The sequence below is a fragment of the Channa argus genome, chromosome 10, assembly GCF_033026475.1.
Source record: "Channa argus isolate prfri chromosome 10, Channa argus male v1.0, whole genome shotgun sequence".
NCBI classification, from domain to species: domain Eukaryota; kingdom Metazoa; phylum Chordata; class Actinopteri; order Anabantiformes; family Channidae; genus Channa; species Channa argus.
The window spans coordinates 14,529,133-14,546,530 of record NC_090206.1 but is presented as its reverse complement, the minus strand read 5'-3'; the positions used below and the strand labels follow the sequence as shown (position 1 = coordinate 14,546,530).

At 40.4% G+C, this 17,398-nt stretch overlaps 2 protein-coding genes and 1 long non-coding RNA gene across 8 annotated transcripts; 2 read left to right on the top strand and 1 right to left on the bottom strand.

The window, feature by feature from the left end:
• Positions 1-35: 35 nt before the first annotated feature.
• Positions 36-4,435, top strand: tmx2a (thioredoxin-related transmembrane protein 2a). Its single transcript, XM_067519536.1, has 8 exons — positions 36-272; positions 400-460; positions 1,625-1,738; positions 2,287-2,363; positions 2,812-2,918; positions 3,488-3,553; positions 3,702-3,831; positions 3,919-4,435. The coding sequence occupies exons 1-8, from the start codon at positions 84-86 to the stop codon at positions 4,093-4,095; spliced, it is 921 nt and encodes a 306-aa protein (XP_067375637.1). The 5' UTR covers positions 36-83; the 3' UTR covers positions 4,096-4,435.
• A 1,428-nt stretch (positions 4,436-5,863) lies between these two features.
• Positions 5,864-6,151, top strand: LOC137134597 (uncharacterized). Its single transcript, XR_010915445.1, has 2 exons — positions 5,864-6,003; positions 6,034-6,151. It is a non-coding gene; the product is annotated as an uncharacterized lncRNA (long non-coding RNA).
• Positions 6,152-6,189: 38 nt separating this feature from the next.
• zdhhc5b (zinc finger DHHC-type palmitoyltransferase 5b) lies at positions 6,190-16,678 on the bottom strand. Of its 6 annotated transcripts, none has more exons than XM_067519531.1 (13): positions 16,529-16,678; positions 13,754-15,070; positions 13,126-13,247; positions 12,743-12,900; positions 12,091-12,263; positions 11,893-11,995; positions 11,665-11,756; positions 11,250-11,382; positions 9,403-9,511; positions 9,152-9,258; positions 6,973-7,907; positions 6,817-6,871; positions 6,190-6,541 (listed from the first exon to the last, which is right to left on the bottom strand). In XM_067519531.1, the coding sequence occupies exons 2-12, from the start codon at positions 13,900-13,902 to the stop codon at positions 6,853-6,855; spliced, it is 2,100 nt and encodes a 699-aa protein (XP_067375632.1). In that variant the 5' UTR covers positions 13,903-15,070; positions 16,529-16,678; the 3' UTR covers positions 6,190-6,541; positions 6,817-6,852. The 6 variants fall into 6 exon arrangements, with proteins under 6 accessions (XP_067375632.1, XP_067375633.1, XP_067375631.1 ...); XM_067519532.1 differs by having other exon boundaries at positions 6,848-6,871; XM_067519530.1 differs by lacking the exon at positions 6,817-6,871 and having other exon boundaries at positions 13,754-13,958; positions 14,914-15,070.
• Between the last annotated feature and the right edge of the window lie 720 nt (positions 16,679-17,398).

The following is a 17,398-nucleotide window of genomic DNA, read 5'->3' as shown; positions in this document are numbered from 1 at the left end:
AAACACGTTGTTTGACGCATGCGCAGTGCAGCTCCTTCGCTTCTCCAGCTGTCGTTTTTCTTCTCGCGTCTGTCTCTGCCACCATGGGTCTGATCACCGGAGTCTTCACCTTCTTGTATCACCTGCCTCAGATTTACAAATGGCTGCTGAAGCCGTATTACATCGCCTCGTTCTTGATGACCGTGGCCTTTCTGGTGGTCCGAAAGACCCCCGGTCTGTGCGAGCACCTGGCGACCCAGCGGGAGGACGGCAACTCCTGCGACTTTGACTGGGTGAGCAGGGTGGGGACAGTGGTGCGCTGCGGCTAAATATAACGTTGCTGTGGAAGGTGAGCTCGTCGATTCTCTCACTTCTCACAAAGTTGTTTTCTCTCACATGTTTTGTCTTTTGGTTTCATAGAGAGAACTGGAGATTCTCATGTTTCTCAGTGCGATAGTGATGATGAAGAACAGGCGAGCCTGTAAGTACCCCTCCACCCACAGGTCTGTCCAGGGGCCCAAATGTTTCCCGTTTGTGCTTTTTAGTTTTTGTGTATATAAATTGATAATTCACCAAGTTGTTTGGAAATCACATCAAAGAGGAAGCAGACCCATCATCTGTCTCCGTTTCTGATGAGAACCACCAGACAGTCCTTTTTTCAATAGTCAGTTTTATTGTTAAGTGCATCTAATGTCAGGAAACAGTTCAAATCAACCAGTATTATTCCCAGACACCTACCTTAACATTCACATGTATTTTGGTCAGACCGGATCAGATAGAAATTTGTGGAAGCCAAATGTCTGTCGAAGATCGACTGTGGTGATATACTGCACATGCACACAGCCTCCTCCAGTTTAAGGAGCCTTGATTTAGAGTACCATGCTTCTTTACGTTTTATTTCAAATGCAAAATCTCTCACTCAACACTGCATTTTTTATGATTCAGTTGCCTAGACATCACTAAGTATTCACAGAATACATCAGTGGTATTTTTTTTAATTTTTTTGTCCTTACATCAGTGGTATACATTCATCTATAAAGCTTTGCGAAGGAATCTCCAAGAATACCCAAGTCCCCTCTGTTCTGCCACTTCTAATTGTTATATCCTGTGCGCCTCCAAGTGGTTGTTCTTAAATGTTCCTCGGGCTTGGACAAAACATAATTTTCCTAACAGATGCACTATGGTCATGAATAATCTTTAAAAAACTCTTGAAAAAACATTTGTAATATTTTTTCTTGAGAGGTCTCTGTGCACTTACACACTTGTCTGTGTGTAAACCAGAGTTACATTGCGGGTGTTTGTTTAATCTATGAACTGTCTCATCATTAAAAGCTGACCCACACGTGTTCAAGGAAAGATCTGAGATACTGATATCCCAGTTACACCACACCATGCTCTACATCTGACTCAAGGACACAGGGTATTTGTAGGCTTAATAGTATAACTGTTAAACCGAAACCTGATAAGTATTCGTGATCAAATTCTTGTCCTGTCCAAGCCACATCCAGGAGGCGCTCCACTCAAGTTCTGATCTGTTGTGTAAACATTAGTAACCCTGAGTTCCTCTGACCTTGTATCAACAGACTGAAGGTTGTGTGTTCATGTTCTATATAATCCCTTATTTTGCCTGCTCTCTTATTCTCAGTTACACTAGAGCAGCACATAGGAAACTTGTTCCTGTTCAGCAAAGTGGCCAACGTCATCCTCTTCTTCAGGCTGGACATTCGGCTTGGCATCCTTTACCTCACGCTTTGTGTCGGTCAGTATGATACGATTACTGCCACTCATATTTGAGGTCGCAGACACTTACAGTAGTGTTGCTCTCACAAGCAGCAGAGCACTAAACAATAGGCCAGTCAAGAGGTGTGTGTGCAAATAACACAGTGCAGCAGAGGTGAACCCTGTGGGGAACCCTCAGCTCCCATACAGGACCTCATCAAGGAGTTAAGGTTGATCTGGATCTGTATATTCGTTTGCAGTCACTTTGGTAGATTATTTATAAAATAAGGCAAAAATGAAGGGAAATTTATTAACACGAATACAAAGACAGATGCCTGCAAAGTGCACGTGGAGCTCCTGTTTTAGTACCATAGTTTTAAACACTAGTTTTAGTCGGACCATCATTACAGCAGCTTAAAGGAGCTCAGATTAGATTCAAGCTGTGCTTTTTTTTTTTAGCTTATGTCTATTTTTACCCACTTGAGTTATCAAGAGATTTTCATAATAAAAAGTAAAACTTGCCCATTGAGTTTGATCCTCATTAATATAAATGGATCACTTGCCTGTCTATCTCTGCTTTGTGTCCAGCATTTGTCATGACCTGTAAGCCCCCTCTCTACATGGGTCCAGAGTACATCAAGTACTTCAATGACAAGACCATAGATGTAAGTGTTTCTTTATAAACTGTTCTGAATTATAGTTGTCCATTAGGATGTATAGTAGTGCCTCATATCTCAAATATGTTAAACAAGATATTTGAAACAATACAACTGGTAGAAAATCATTTTCTTTTAAGACTGTTGGAACTGTTAAATCCATGAGATGTTAATGGCTTGGTTAAGTATATGGAGCTAGTTGTAGCTACTTTACATACATATAGGTAGTTGCAGCCTGACAGATAATGAATCAATAAAGTATCAAACTGAAAAGTAACTAATAAATGTTGCTGTCAAATAAATGTAATGCAGTATAAAGTACAATATTTCACCCTTAAATCTGAAGTGAGGTTTAAAGTGGCATAAAAAGACTTAAGAGTAATGTCCTAGATGTGAGTAGAAATGAATCAATTGCAGTTTAATACATTCTAATCATATTTTGGAATTGAATCAACAGGAGGAGCTGCAGAAGGATAGTCGTGTCACGTGGATTGTTGAATTCTACGCCAACTGGTCCTCTGACTGCCAGGCCTTTGCCCCTATTTTTGCAGACCTTTCCCTCAAGTGAGAAACCTCCCCATTCTTACCCTCTCTGGTTTCTACACTTGTGTCATAAAACATCAAATTTGCAATCTCTGATTGGAATAATACGCACCCAAATAATCATGATTCTCGTGATAATCATGTTTACTTCAGCTCCATCAGGTTTTCTCAGCTGCAGTCACAGACTGACTACAAAGTAAAATCACGTCTTTGATGTCAAATGAATGTAATTACATTTTTAATACCAGTTGCTGACAATGGGTTTCTGTACTGCTGTTCCAAAACGTTGTGTGCTTTGTTTTAAAGTAATTATTTCAATAAACAATAAGCTAGAAAAGTCCAGGAGCCATGTTGTATTTCTATCCATATTTAACAGCTTGAAAGTTAAGATTTTAGTCAAAGGAGTTGTAACTTCTTCGTAAGATGCTTGTAATGTTTCCTTCTGCAGTCACATTGTCTGATCAAACTGCTTTGTTCCAGTTCTGCAGGATAATCAGTCCAATGCTCTCCAAATGTAGGGTACATGTTAGGCGATGTGCCAAAGCCTGAGTTTCGATTTGAGGTCTAAATGTTTTGTGCATCAACTGCAGGTACAACTGTGCTGGACTCAGGTTTGGGAAGGTGGACATTGGCCGCTATGGAGAAATTTCACAGAGGTCAGCCACGTACACTGCTATGCACATACCTTTAATGATCAAACTGTATTTTTTTTCCCACAATATTTTTTATGCTTTCCACAAGTCACTTCTTTTGAGTGATGTTTGAGCTCAGGCGCTGACTGTCCCATGCAATCTTCCTTAACAGGTACAGAGTCAGTACTTCCCCTTTGGCTAAACAGTTGCCCTCAGTGGCGCTTTTTAAAGGAGGCCAGGAAATTATGAGACGTCCCGTGGTGGACAGTAAAGGAAGAGCTATGTCTTGGACCTTCAATGAGGTACATCTAGTTTGTTTATAACAAATACATAGTTATTAGTGAGAAGGTGTAATGATCATGCTAATATAAAGCTTGTTCTATCCCTAGGAGAACATGATCCGAGAGTTTAATCTCAACGAGCTTTTCCAGAAATCCAAGAAGCTGAACAAAGCTTGTGGTATAAAGGGAGAGGAACAGATTGAAGTTCCCCCAGAGGTTGGCAGCAATGTGCTCCATCCTGACAGCAACACAGAGCAGCCCAAACAGAGCAAGAAAGACCAGTGAGATGAAAAGGATGATTCAGAGAGGGGCTGCATGAAGTCTCTCCCTTTTGTTCATCACCATTCTGTGGATTCAACCACTACTAGAGGTTATCTCCAAGTATTTAGTGGGTTAAATACGTGTCCAAAGACGCTGGACATTAGTTCCCCAGTCTGCTTGGGTAGGATACAGCGTGGTGCGAGTGCAGCCATGCAAAAAAGCAATATTTTATTACAGACCTTAAGTTATTTGTGAAAAAGGGCTTTTTTGTCTACTTTGAGAAACATCACTTTATTTTGTAAAATCTTTTTGCAACTTATGTTTATTCATGTTTCATATCTCAAAGCAACTGAAAAGATGGACATTGTGTGCACATTAAAGGTTTAAGACACATTCAGTTTTTTATCAGTTTGACCTTTTTATTTTGAAGACATCTTTTTAAAAATCCTTTGTAAGGCCATTTTGGAAATGTCGTTAATGTATTCATTACAGATATTTGTGAAACTTGCTCCATTCCTCACAGTCCACAACAGCAATGTTTATCTCACATAGTACTAGACTGACTAATGGCCACCATCCTTGGCCAGAGCAGGAAGAAAATCACCACAGGTTTTCTGTATAATGGCTACTTGTGCCATTAATGCAGCTTTTTTCTTGTTACCACCCACGTGTGAACCAGGAAGGCATTTGACAATTTCACAAGTATGCACACCAGTGAAGCATTCAGCACGACAAATAAAAATCACATGCACAATGAAGACAGCCTGGGAGGGTTGAAAACCTGTAACACGTTTGGGTTGAATAATGTGTATGCTTCAAGCATGTACTACCACCCAAGGATGTGCTACATTCAGCCAGCTTCATTGGACATTCTAAAGCAAACACCACTGTGGGCCTGAACAGAAAAAAAATTTAAAAACGAGTACCTTTACAAATGTTTAATAAAGTGAAAAACCTACTCAAAATAATCATTTGCTTAACAAATTTTCCTCAAGTGTAGAAAATAAAACCCAGTACGAAAAAATGGTGCTCGCATCACTGAAAGGTCTCAAGGCAAAATAAACGGCAACAGCCTTTAACTGCAAACCAGTCCTTTCGTAAAATCTGTTTAGTGGCATCACATTTAAAATTTTTAAATTTATAGACTTTTTTTCATAAAAAATATTAATACTTTATCTTCTGCTGTTCAAAACATGAATAAAACAAAACAAACACAGCCGGATACTGGTTTGAAATTTTGTCCAGAACTACAAGGTTGTCTCATCTGGTGAAATAAATAAGCCCTTCCCTCGCTGCACCTATTTGGCTGGCCACCTGTTAAAGGTTTTGCTAGCATTTGCACAAACAAAACATTACAGAAAAGAAGGGGGGGAAAACAACACATAAATGACAAACAATGATCTTAAAGCTACAAAAAGATTTTGCATAATGTCTTTAGCATAAAAATTACAAGCGTACATTCCACAAAGAGGCTTGTGCTGCAAGCATGAATCTAAATTTCTTTGTGGCTTTTAGAGATTAGGCTCAATTATCTGCCACCTCAGCTCTCCACCAAATTCAATGTCGACAATAAAAATTCCAGCAAGAGCTCAAGTGGCTGATGCAGCCATCAAACATAAGCAGGCAACTAATTTGAAATTACTTTCATGAATAATAACACAGTACATCTGCCATCCTCATGAAGAGCAGACAATTTGACCCAATAATAGTCTGTAAGATTTTACACATTTATATAAAACAATATTTTAAAAAAAGAAAAGAAAAAAGATTTACAAAATTAAAATGTTACTGTATTTTTAGACTTGGACTATTTTCTCCGTGACTTAGCAATAAACAGGCTGTATGATCCATTCAGACAGCAGGAAAGAAGACATTTGTAATGGTCAAGAGTCTTAAATCTTCCCTCTTTCATTCTGCATCCACTGGGTACAGGCCATGTTTCCTGGCCTGTACCCGTGTCAGATAATTTTGTGACTGCTCTTTACTGTACTAATGTATCAAAATAAAACAGCAAATAATTAAAGTAGCTATGTTTGTTCTATAGACATATCTGTCCCAGCCGCGATGAAAGTCACACCAGCCTATGGCTCAAAAAGTGGCAAAATTGAGACAACTTGATCCTGTGAAAAATGAACCAGTATCCCCAGTTCCCCTTTATTCAAATCGGAAATGCTGGCAGAGAGAAATAGCCAGGGACATTACGAAGAAAACAAAGCAAGTACCACACAGGCCCCTCTTTTAGTCCGTCATCACTTATCAGGAGCCTGCAGTTGTGAATAATATCTAGCTCAGGTAAAAGACAAGTGGAAGTAGTCCAGTGAATTTTTCCCACTCCTTGTGATAGACCGTGAAGATGTCTGCCGCTCAAACCGATATCTCATAAGTGGTCCCTCCGACACCTGTCACCTTCTTCACCCCGCCCCCTGCTTTGGATGTGGTGTGATTGGCCAATACTGGGCGAGCGGTGGATCTGATTGAAAAGCCATCAAGGATGGGGGGAGGGAGGATTGGGAGGACAGAGGAGAAAGGGATATGGTGGTGAGTGGTTCTATTTCAAAGTCAACAACAAGCCAAGCACAAACAGAAAAATCTTTTCTTCCAATCCTCTTGTAATGTATTTTACAGAAGTAAATAGATGCATAGTCAGGCATGTTTTCACAGAGAAAAACACATACTGGCATGCTTTTAAAAGCGCTGCACACATCCAAATTTAAACAAAACAATAATAAACAAGCAAAGACTGACTGTAAATGTAGAGGAGAAAAGGAAGACTCACACAGATCAAGGCGGAAGAGGAGGGCTGACACAAACCAGGGAGGAAGAAGAGGCGGATTAGGACGAAAAGGAGAAAGAGGAGGAAGAGTAGCAGGCTAACACATCTGGAGATGGATCACTACTCACTGTGGAGCCTGTTGCCCTCCCCCGGCTCCTCCCCCTCCTAGCACAGCGCCTCCTCCTGCAGGTCGAGGCTTGTGCTGAGGCCCTGCCTCCCCAGTGTAAGACAGGGACTTTCCAAGGGAGAGTCCACGAGGTGGCGGGGAGACAGGGGGCTCTAGAGAGCGAACCCCAGGGGAAGAGGATGAAGAGGAAGGGTTACGAGGTGCTCGGGAAGAAGAGTCCTGGTTCTGCTGAAGTAGGTGCTGGGTCTCCAAAGGCCCAGAAAATGAGAGGGGAGGTGGGCTGACGGCACGCAGGTAGGCCCTGTGGGGGGAGGAGAAAGTGGCAGAGCCCTGGAGTAGCTGCCCCTCCCTCTGCTGTGCGATCTGAGCTGAGAGGAAGGGCGACGTGTAGCCCTGCAGCGGGGTACTGGGTGAACCCATGTTGCACTGGCCCGTTATAGCTGCCGAGGGAATCTGAGCATGAGGCTTCTGAGGCGATAGCTCATGGGCGGCCGACTCAAACTCTGGGCTCTCGGATGGCGTTAGTAGGCTGTCATAAGACAAGCTACCATTCCGCGGTGTCTGATTGGTCAGGCTTTTGTAGCTGGTATCTGTGGTGCCTTCTGAATGAAGCGTGGCCAATGGGTTATGTGCCGTGTGCGCTGAGCGTAGGCTTGAGGAGCGTGAGCCGCCAGTGGACAGAACCAGAGAGGATGGGTAGGAGGTGTAGGAACGCCCAGTCAGGGAGTAACCTGACACGCCCCCTGACACCCCCCCAGCAGTCCTGCCAGGGCCTCCGGGGCCCTCACCCCTCTCCCCTCCCCCTCTGCGCGCCCCTACACCACCGCCCAAAACTGTGGTCCCATCCAGGCTGCTCGGCTCCGAGCGATAGGTGGGCTGGCGGCTAGATTGGAAGATGGAAGGAGATTGAGAATCAAGACTCTCCCCACGGATCATCTAAGGAGAAGAGAGGTGGAGAAACAGATCAAAGGTGGAGGGGAGGTAGAAAAGTGTGATGAAGTTGAAGAAGGCAGGAGTGAATAGGGGGGGAAAAATATGAAAATCACCATATCTTTGGAATAGATAACATAGCACAAACAAAGGTTGCTGGTCACACTTTACTTTTACTCTCCTCTCTTGGCAGTTATAGGCCATATATAGTAATTAATAATTGTCTAGTAACTGATTTTAATGTAGTTTTAAGTTGCTATTAAAAAATGTATATTGTTTACATTTGTCAGCAATTATTTCTCCTATGAACACATTTTATATCAAAACAGCTTTACGATATTTTACTGTATATATTAGTTAACAATGTCGGAAGGAGTGACATGAATAATCCCATAAATACTGCTCCGAAACTACATTGTGTGTTTTAAACCATTTCCTAATTGCTCCTATGCTGCTCGTAAATGGCAAGCAGGGAGATTTAAAATAAAGTGTTGCCCAGTTTTACAACATTTTCTACCAGAAGAAAAATGAGTGGTGGGGAGAAACTGGATGCTTTACTGGTGCTCTACTTCATTATCACACTACTGGACTGGGAACATTGACTGGCTTGAACAAACACTTAAACTGCAAGACAAAGAGTGTGTGTAAGAACACATAAACGAAAATACAAATACATTCAATACATGAACTACACATTCCAGTCAATGGAGTCTCAGGAGAGGAGAAAACCAGTCAACACACTGAGACAGTCAAGGGATACACGCACACACACACGCACAGAACACTAGCTGAAACTTACTGATTGACCGATGGCCACTGAATGATCAATTTTAAGTTAAAAAAAAAAAAAACGAAGAAGAAAAAAAAAAAAGAGGGGCATGATATTAACCAAAGGAAATTAGTAGGTGAAGGGTTAAACAGCCAACACACCTTCTGTTACAAACCCAGGGACATTGTTGTTTCTGTTCACTCTTTTCTTAGCGCAGCAAGATTAGAACCATGGATTTATATGCTTTATAAATGTAACAAGATTGCTTGGTAACAATTGACACGGCTGTGTTTATTTAAAATATAAATTTTTAAATATGTTTAATATTTTACATACATATGATACATAGAAATGTGCTTCCTAACAGGCAAAGACATGCAGTTACGTCATTCTAAGAAGACTTTTCATACTTTTATGCAGGATGTAATTGATGTTACGTAAACATTTACTATCCAATACTGTGAGGTTTGTGCAAATTTACCTTGTTGGGGTGTGTGAGGGCAGTGTGGTTCCTTCCTGGGCTGTTGTAGGCTGGCCTGTATTTGTACATTGATGGTGTAGGTGGAGCTTCAGTCAACAAACTGCTTTCTGAGTGGAAATAAACCAAAAGTGACATTTGAACGAGATCCTCATAATTAGAAAACAAACTGTTCAAATTAAACATAAAACACTTGTAGGTCCTGGGCTATAAGTTTTATTTGTGCATTTTTTATCAGTGTGTGAGTGTCTCACCTTCTGTTTCAGCACGGGGCAGACCAGGGTAACGAAGCTCTGGCTTTGGAGGTGGTGGAGGCTCTGCATCAGCTGACTGACTTTCCACCTGATCTAGACTGCTTTTAGACTGAAAAAGATCATTCCCGTCAACAAAAAACTCATTACTTGACATGGCTTATGATGCAGAGTAAAAAAAAACAAACAAACAAACAAAAAAAAAAGATATCCAAACAAGAGATCCCAACCTTTGTTGTACACAGTGCAATACTATCCGACAACACAGTGCTTTGGCCGATCAATTATGTGGAAAATACTGCAGGAAGATAACTGTGTAACTTGAACCTTATATTTCTACTCTATACCTTGCTATTAATATAATGCGAGCTTAAACTCAAGAGATATAAAATCGTGTTTCATAAACGCTTGTGAAATAGTTTAGTAACAGTTCTAGCATGGAATAAACCTTTAAAATAAATACATGAACTAGTTTCAGAGTCACCATTCTGCTGCTAACACATGGACTTCTTTATCCATATGTTTTCATGCTACATATGGATTTTTTTTCCTTCATCATATACCCTAATGAGTATTTTCATCTTGTATGGCAATTAGTGTCTTTTTAGTGATTATTCATAGCACATGTTCAGTATTTATGTGTGACACTTTTGCAAAGCTCTTTACAGCACACGTGCACTGCTTATCTTATTTTACTCTCATTTTTAGTCCATGTCCTCAAACGTTACCTCGCCAGAAAATGCATCAAAATCTCGTTCATGTGCGTACGTTTGTTTCAAAATGTATCAAAAATATTTTACCAATTGTTAAAACATGTCTACATTGTGATTGGCAGTGTTTTGATAAAGCATCTCTCCCAATCAGTCAGCCAGCTTGTTTGAAATCTTCATATTCCTAAAAAAAAACATTAATAATGTAGATCTGTGCCGCAATACTAACAGGATCTACAGTCTGGTAATGAATTCTGACCATGGCTTTGACGCTTCAACTTAAATTCAACTTCAACTCAAGCTTTGCGTTATGGCCGGTTGCTAATTTTTGTTGTTTCTGGTTAAAACGTCAAACAACAGGTCTGATTAGCTCTGTCTAACAAAGGGTGTATTTGCTCACTCTAAGTCAGTGGAGAAAGATGCTTTTAACATGGCACCACTGGGTGTAAAACAAAGATCCTTCATTGGGCTATATCAGATATCAGATGTTAAACCTGGGAAATTTTAACATTTCCAAAAATAATTTAAAATTTTGATTCATCTGACCATAGAACAGGTTTCCATTTTGCCCGAGACCATTTTAAATGAGATTTAGGCAAGAGAACAAAGCAGGGTGTCTGGATCGTGTTCACATATGGCTTCTTCTTTGCATTATACAACTTTAACTTATATTTGTGGATTGCACAGTTAACTGTGTTCACAGACCATGCAGTGATGTCCAGTTGAAAATAATGCCTGTTTTCATCCTGATATGTTGTTTATATTTTATTGTAAAAAAAAATATGGGTTGATGAGATTTGCAAATCATTGTATTCTGTTTTTGTTTACATTTTCACACCTTCCCAACCTTTTTGGAATTGGGGTTGTATTGTATTTCTACTAAGCATCTTTAGTAGAAAATTCAAATAGACTTGAAATAAATAAAAAAACATTTAGAGCTGAATTTGGGTTAGATAGATTTCTGTGCCTCACTTTTTTCCCTTTAGGGACAGCAATGCCTCTAAAAATCAATGTAAGCATACAGACTGTTTAAATTATTACAAGGGAACAAACCTGTTAACCGTTGAAATAAACACAGAAAAAAAAGACATCAAAAACTTCATAGATGTTTTTTTATGTGTTTTATTTAGAACTACTTACCCTGGTGCTGTGCCTGTCATTTTGGATACCATTGTCCAGGACCTTAGCTTCTAGCTGGGCCTCAGTGAGAGACGGTCTAACAAAAGGCGCCTGTACTTCCACTGACTTTGGGCTCCGCCACCGACCCATATATCTGTAAGAGGGACATACATTTAAACCCTAATATACGTAAAACAAGCATTAAACAACAGCATTAGCAATTTGTTGCTCTATAAACCATCTAACACCAAAAGGCATTAACAATTAATACTCATATCTTCCATTTACAGAACAGACATGTGGGAATTATAAAAGGAGGATGGAAAAGTCGAAGAGGGGCGATTGCAATGGAAAGAAAGTGGCAATGGAAAAAAGAACAGAGTGTTGAGCAAAGTATTAAAGGAGGGGAGTATACAGATGAGAGAGAAAGGTTGACCTGGGGGCCTGGGAGCTGCAGAGTACATGTGAAATATTTCTCACGCAGCCATTGGTGAATGGGTTAACGCCTCCCCGAAATTTCCCTGTCACCTACAGTGAGAGGGAGGGGAGAAGAAGAACAATCGTGTTTACTTCCAGTCCACATGGATACCAAAACAAAATGTCTGAACTACATGGATAAAATAACCGATGCAGGATGTAATACACGGAACCACCTTACATGTACCTGTTCATTTGTGGTCCTGCCGCGGGCCACTAACACTATGTGGAACCCAGTCAGGCCAGCAACTGGGACAAAAAACAGACCAGCCACACACATCACAGCCATACTGAGAGGAATGTGTCAAGGAGATTACAAAAAAGTGAGGTAACCCAACAATATCCAGTAAAGAAGGAAAGTTGCATTCTGCCAAGTGAAGGATACGTGACAGCAGCATGTGGTGTATCCAGCTGCTGCCGATGGTGCAAGACATAAACCAAACCAAAGCCGAATACATCTATGATGTGGGTGGTAAGTAGTAGCAGGAAGAGGAAGAAATAGCGGTAATTCCTCCGACCAATGCAGTTGTTCACCCAAGGACAGTGGTGGTCAAAATCCTGACAAGGCACATAAGGACAAGAAGGTGAAAACATATAAAGATAGGAAAGCAGATAGGACAGAGGATAAACTACAACACTACACTTTCTACCTCTCCCACATTGACACATGGAAACTAAGAATAGGACAGATCTAGGTTGAGTGGAGAAGTCACAAAGGAATTTATAAAAACTCAAAATTAAGGATTTAAAATCTAAAAGCTTTCTCTTTCTCCCTCCCTCCTACACATATACACACACAGTATTTTAAATTACAAAGCCAACAATTTGCTGTACACAAGTATTTGCTAAACACAGTCATTCAATCCATACTTAAAAGATTCAGAAACATAAATGAACAAAGATTATCATAATGTCAACTCGTTCCACCATTGCCTTTTATAAAATTCACTAGTACTTGCATGGTAATGTGAAATAAATTCATTTCTGATTTGAAGTCACAATATAGCAAGGTCATTATGCTGTGTGTGTGTGTGTACCTCCACACAGTTGTCGCAAACTGAGCAGTGTGAACAGCGCGGGGGGCGGTAGAATCGGCAGGTCGAGCACCACTTCATGCGCACCTGGATGCCTTTGATCTCCACTGTCTTATAGAGCGGAGCACGGAAATCATCCTCTTTATCCTCATCCTCCTCCGCTACAGATAACAAACATGCACAAACACAAACGCATCATAATTTGCTATCATATGGCCTGTCTGCATTGCATTGTATTCATTAGATTATTTGTATTTGTAGTGGATCATGGTAATTAATTATGATTTGATTAATAATGATTGTTCACGTGTTATTTTATACCCTCAGGTACTAAAAGCATTAAATATGCATTATTAGCACATGGCAATAACAGCAACTGGATTTACCTCTGGGGAAGACTCCAGGATCCATAAAAGTGGCCATGCAGAAGTTGGCAAGGGTGAAGAGGAAGATTACGGCATTGTAGATGGGAATGACAGAAGAAAAATACTCTGATAACCATGGGCACCTGGGTACCATAAAAAAAAGACAAAACAAAACATTTTTGCATTAACTACTTGCCTTTCAAAGTTTGACAAATTCTGTCTTTTCAAGACAGAAACAACAGCAACTGGACAACACATAACAATGATTGAATGCCTACATTTGGCACAGACACAGATGGGAAGAACTAGCAAGTAACACTCCACACTCAAAATCAAAAACTGCTGATGAGCCTTTGTGCACGGCAATTTACTTCCAAACTGCTTTAGTGAAGCTGTTCAGTGTCCAGAAACAGAAGACTGCGATTGTAAAATGGCAGCTCACGTGTGTGATTCTGAGGAACTGTGTCAAAGTATTGTGCTGTGCAAATGTGTGCAGTAAACAAAAAATTTACATAGGGATATTTATACACGGCTTTAGCAAACACAAATACGTGCAAACCTTATTAGTTGTTATTGCAACTGTACAGAAACATGAGAAAATTGAGCACCATGTTTTCATTATATGTGACTGTGTTAATGAGAAACTTACGTAAAGCAGAAGAAGAGGGTGGTGGATCCAACAAGGAAAGTGGTGGCTGCAGACACCGGAACATATCGGCTGGGTCGAAATGGTCGGGGAGGAGCAGAAGCAGGGCCACCCACTCCCCCCCCAACCCCCCCACCACTGAAGCCCGGCATCAGGGACAGAGATGGGAGGAAGACGGAGAGAGAGGTAGATATTTCCTATCTACCTACTGTGAAAGGGGATTTACAGGTCAAATTGGAACAGTGTTTGTTTTGGAAGAAAGGCCATGACTACAGAATAGAAAGGTAAACCAACACTATGCAAAGCAGCAGCTCGATGGAAACATGAGGATTTTCTGCATCTAGACACTAAAGGTCTCCCAATACTAATATACAGCTCAATTTGTGCATAATCTCAGTAGAAGCTTATAAAATCAAAACTATACAAGAGCAAGTGATAGAAAAATATGTGTAGGTAATTCATAAATATTTGTATGGCTTTAATGTAACTGTATTTGGTGCAACAATATAAATAATCTTAAACTGGCTGACACCTGTATGACAACAACACTGCTGTGCATATATATTAAAGCAGAGACACGTGCACACACAGTTTCTCTCCACTCGGAAAACTATGTTTACATTAATGTGTGCTTGAGCTCCAATTATGCCTCTCTCAAGAGAAAGTGAAAAAAAAAGACCAAAAAATTAAAGAGGTAGTGGGTGGATAGCCAGCAGGCTGAGAGCAGAAGCACATAAAGGAGAACAGGCAGAGGACTGTGTGCAGCAGTTGCTGATGACTTGTGTGATAGTCCCGAGGGGGCTTATTTAGGCACTGGGTGGGTGGAAGAAACTGAAGATGAGAATCAAACTTGGGTAAAACAACTAAACAAACAAATTAACTTTTAAAACAGTTGCAGGAAGCTGCGTAATACCAAAAGGAAAGTCCAGCTGAATTTTTGTTTTTAAAAAGTTGCTTTAAAAAAAACTCAAAAATGACAATTTATCCTTGTCTTTACATTTAAAATAGATCAAATAGCCAAGTCCCCAGGATTTTTAGAGACCCTTGCGTTCAGTCTTTGTTTTAAAATGGGGCAAAATCAACTCATTCCAAAGCGAGGTACCATGCATGTCATGGAGGTGTCAACACCCATGGTCTGGTTTAGATGTAGAGACCTCTCCCACCTCCAAATTCTTTGCAGATAGACGTCCTTTCCCATCTTGCATCTCTTAAACAAAGCCATACACAGCACTGCCGTTATGTAGCCTGAAGCATTTTAGTCCTTTTGTCCACGTTATTTCTTTCACTCGCTGGTTTTGTGCATAAGCTGTTGGATTCCCCCTAAAAAAAATAAAAATAAAATAAAATAAAAGAATTACACAATTTTCCTTAAGCAAAGTGTAAGTAATATGCTGCAAAAATGACATCAGAAAACAGTACTTTATCTGATTAAGTTCTGCTTATGAATAGGAATAGGTTTGCGGAAAGAAAGGTCAAGAATTGTTGATGCAGCACTTCTTCATAACACAGATGTGCCACTTGCCCTTTTCTACATGATCTCTGATCATTCACAATTTTCTAAAATTTTAAAAGAACTAACAGTTAACTAAACCAGTACTTTGCTGATTCAAGGGACAATACAAATACATAATGACCTGCAAACAATATTACCACATATGAAAATGTAAAGGCTTCATTTGGAGGACTTAGACATCATTATCATTAGTAGTTTTCACTCTGATTTCACAACAATCAGGCTGATTAACCCAACTTCTTTCGATTATAAAATCTTGCACTACACTGTGTGAGTGTGCATTTCCCACCATTACTCATAATCAAGAGTTCTTCATCAGCCTCCTGCTGCTGTGTAGATAGCAGTCACCCCTATGCCCTTAAGTGGTCAAATTAAACGCCTCCTACTTCTGGAGATTCAAAACAACATGGAGACAAGGATCTGGAATAAACACATCACGCTTATTTCCCTCATGTGAAGATGAAAAACTAGTTGGTGCGGAGTGAGCACACTAAACACAAACACGGAGTAACAGTGTAATCCGATATAACGTTAGATTGGACACACCCCTCTTTCCAACAAACAGGACTGACAAACTGAGATGTGGCCCACGACGAGTGTCACTCTGTCCCGTTGTTAATCATTTCATCTGCTCCACAACAAATCCCCCCTCGACCAGAATGGATGGTAGTTAATCCTAAATTCACCGTGTCGAGGTCTGTCCTGTGATGTTACCGCAACAATTTACAGCACACAACCCACGTCGTTAAGCAAATACAGCCATTTTCGTATCGCACGCACGGACGGATCTTAACCGATATCAGGATTTAACCAATCTATCATATTTGATTGACTCGAACTTCATCTTTTAATCATAGGATGAAACACACCGACAGGCCGGGGCAGAAGTAGCTTAACGTTAAGGTTCGGTCAACTCAACTAATATGAAACACATCTTTAAGACAACTACACCATTTTCCAACCAAGAAACAGACGATGCGATGTTTTAGATCCGGAGTGTAATAATGAGTTATTTAAACGTGACCCACACTTAGTAATCAGCTAGCTCTTACCCAGCCTCCAAAGTTTTTTGCGACACCGCTCAGTCCTTTACCACAGCTAGCAGTTAGCCAACGTTACCTGGCTAGCGCGGCAGCTTTACACTTGCTTACTCGAGAACATTTCTTTGACGACTAATAAGATAACTGTGGCTACGCTCAGATAACCAATCAACACAAAGAGCAAGTGAAACAAACCCTCAGCACCGATCGTGTGAGTTGTCTTGCCTGTAGGGTGTTGGTCGTTTCGGTCCTCCTTCAGTTACCAGCTAGCAAAGTAGTTAGCTTCGCTGGCCAGGCCGACGTCGGAATCCCGGAACTGTTCCTCCGGCCCTCAGGTGGGTAGAACAGCCAGTCAGAGAGCAGAGGTGTGGTCTCACATTTAACCCAGTAAATGTTCTTAAAATAACACACAATTTTTGCAAAACACTTAAAATGCATTTCATCTATTTTTCATTTTGCATCATTTTGTTTCTATAGGGTGAATTTCCCCATTCAGCCCTCTGCAGAAATCTCTGTTTGTGTAAAGACGTTGATCATTTTCTTTGGTTAGTGGCGCACATTAACCAGGTACATTTACTTAACTACGGCACTGAAGCACAATTTCGAGGTATTTCAACTATACTCGAGTATTTACATTATCCCCTCCTTCACATATTTAATTCACTAATTCAGAGGGCAAATATGGTACTTTCTCGTTCAAACGTTGTCTTGTTCTTGTTTGTGTTTCATGTTTAATTGTTCCGTCTGAAGCTTTATGCCTTCATCTAGCTGACGTCTCCCTTGGAAATGAGGTTGTTGATGGGATTCAAACTCAAACTGCAGTAGATCTAATTTGCAGGTGCACAAAGTAAAACAAACAGGCTACACTCATTTCCTATAAAAGGTTTTACATAGCTTTACAGGAAAAGAAAAACTGACAGCAAAAGAACCCCCTCTCCAGTTAATAAACATTTAAAGAATGAAAAGGAATTGACTTAGGTCATTAAATCTTGTTTTTCCCTCTAACGTGCACTTTTTTAAAGGCCTGTTTCAAAACAATTAAACTTGAATGCCCGGAATAAATTATAATGCAAAACTAAAAGCATTCAAGGAAGC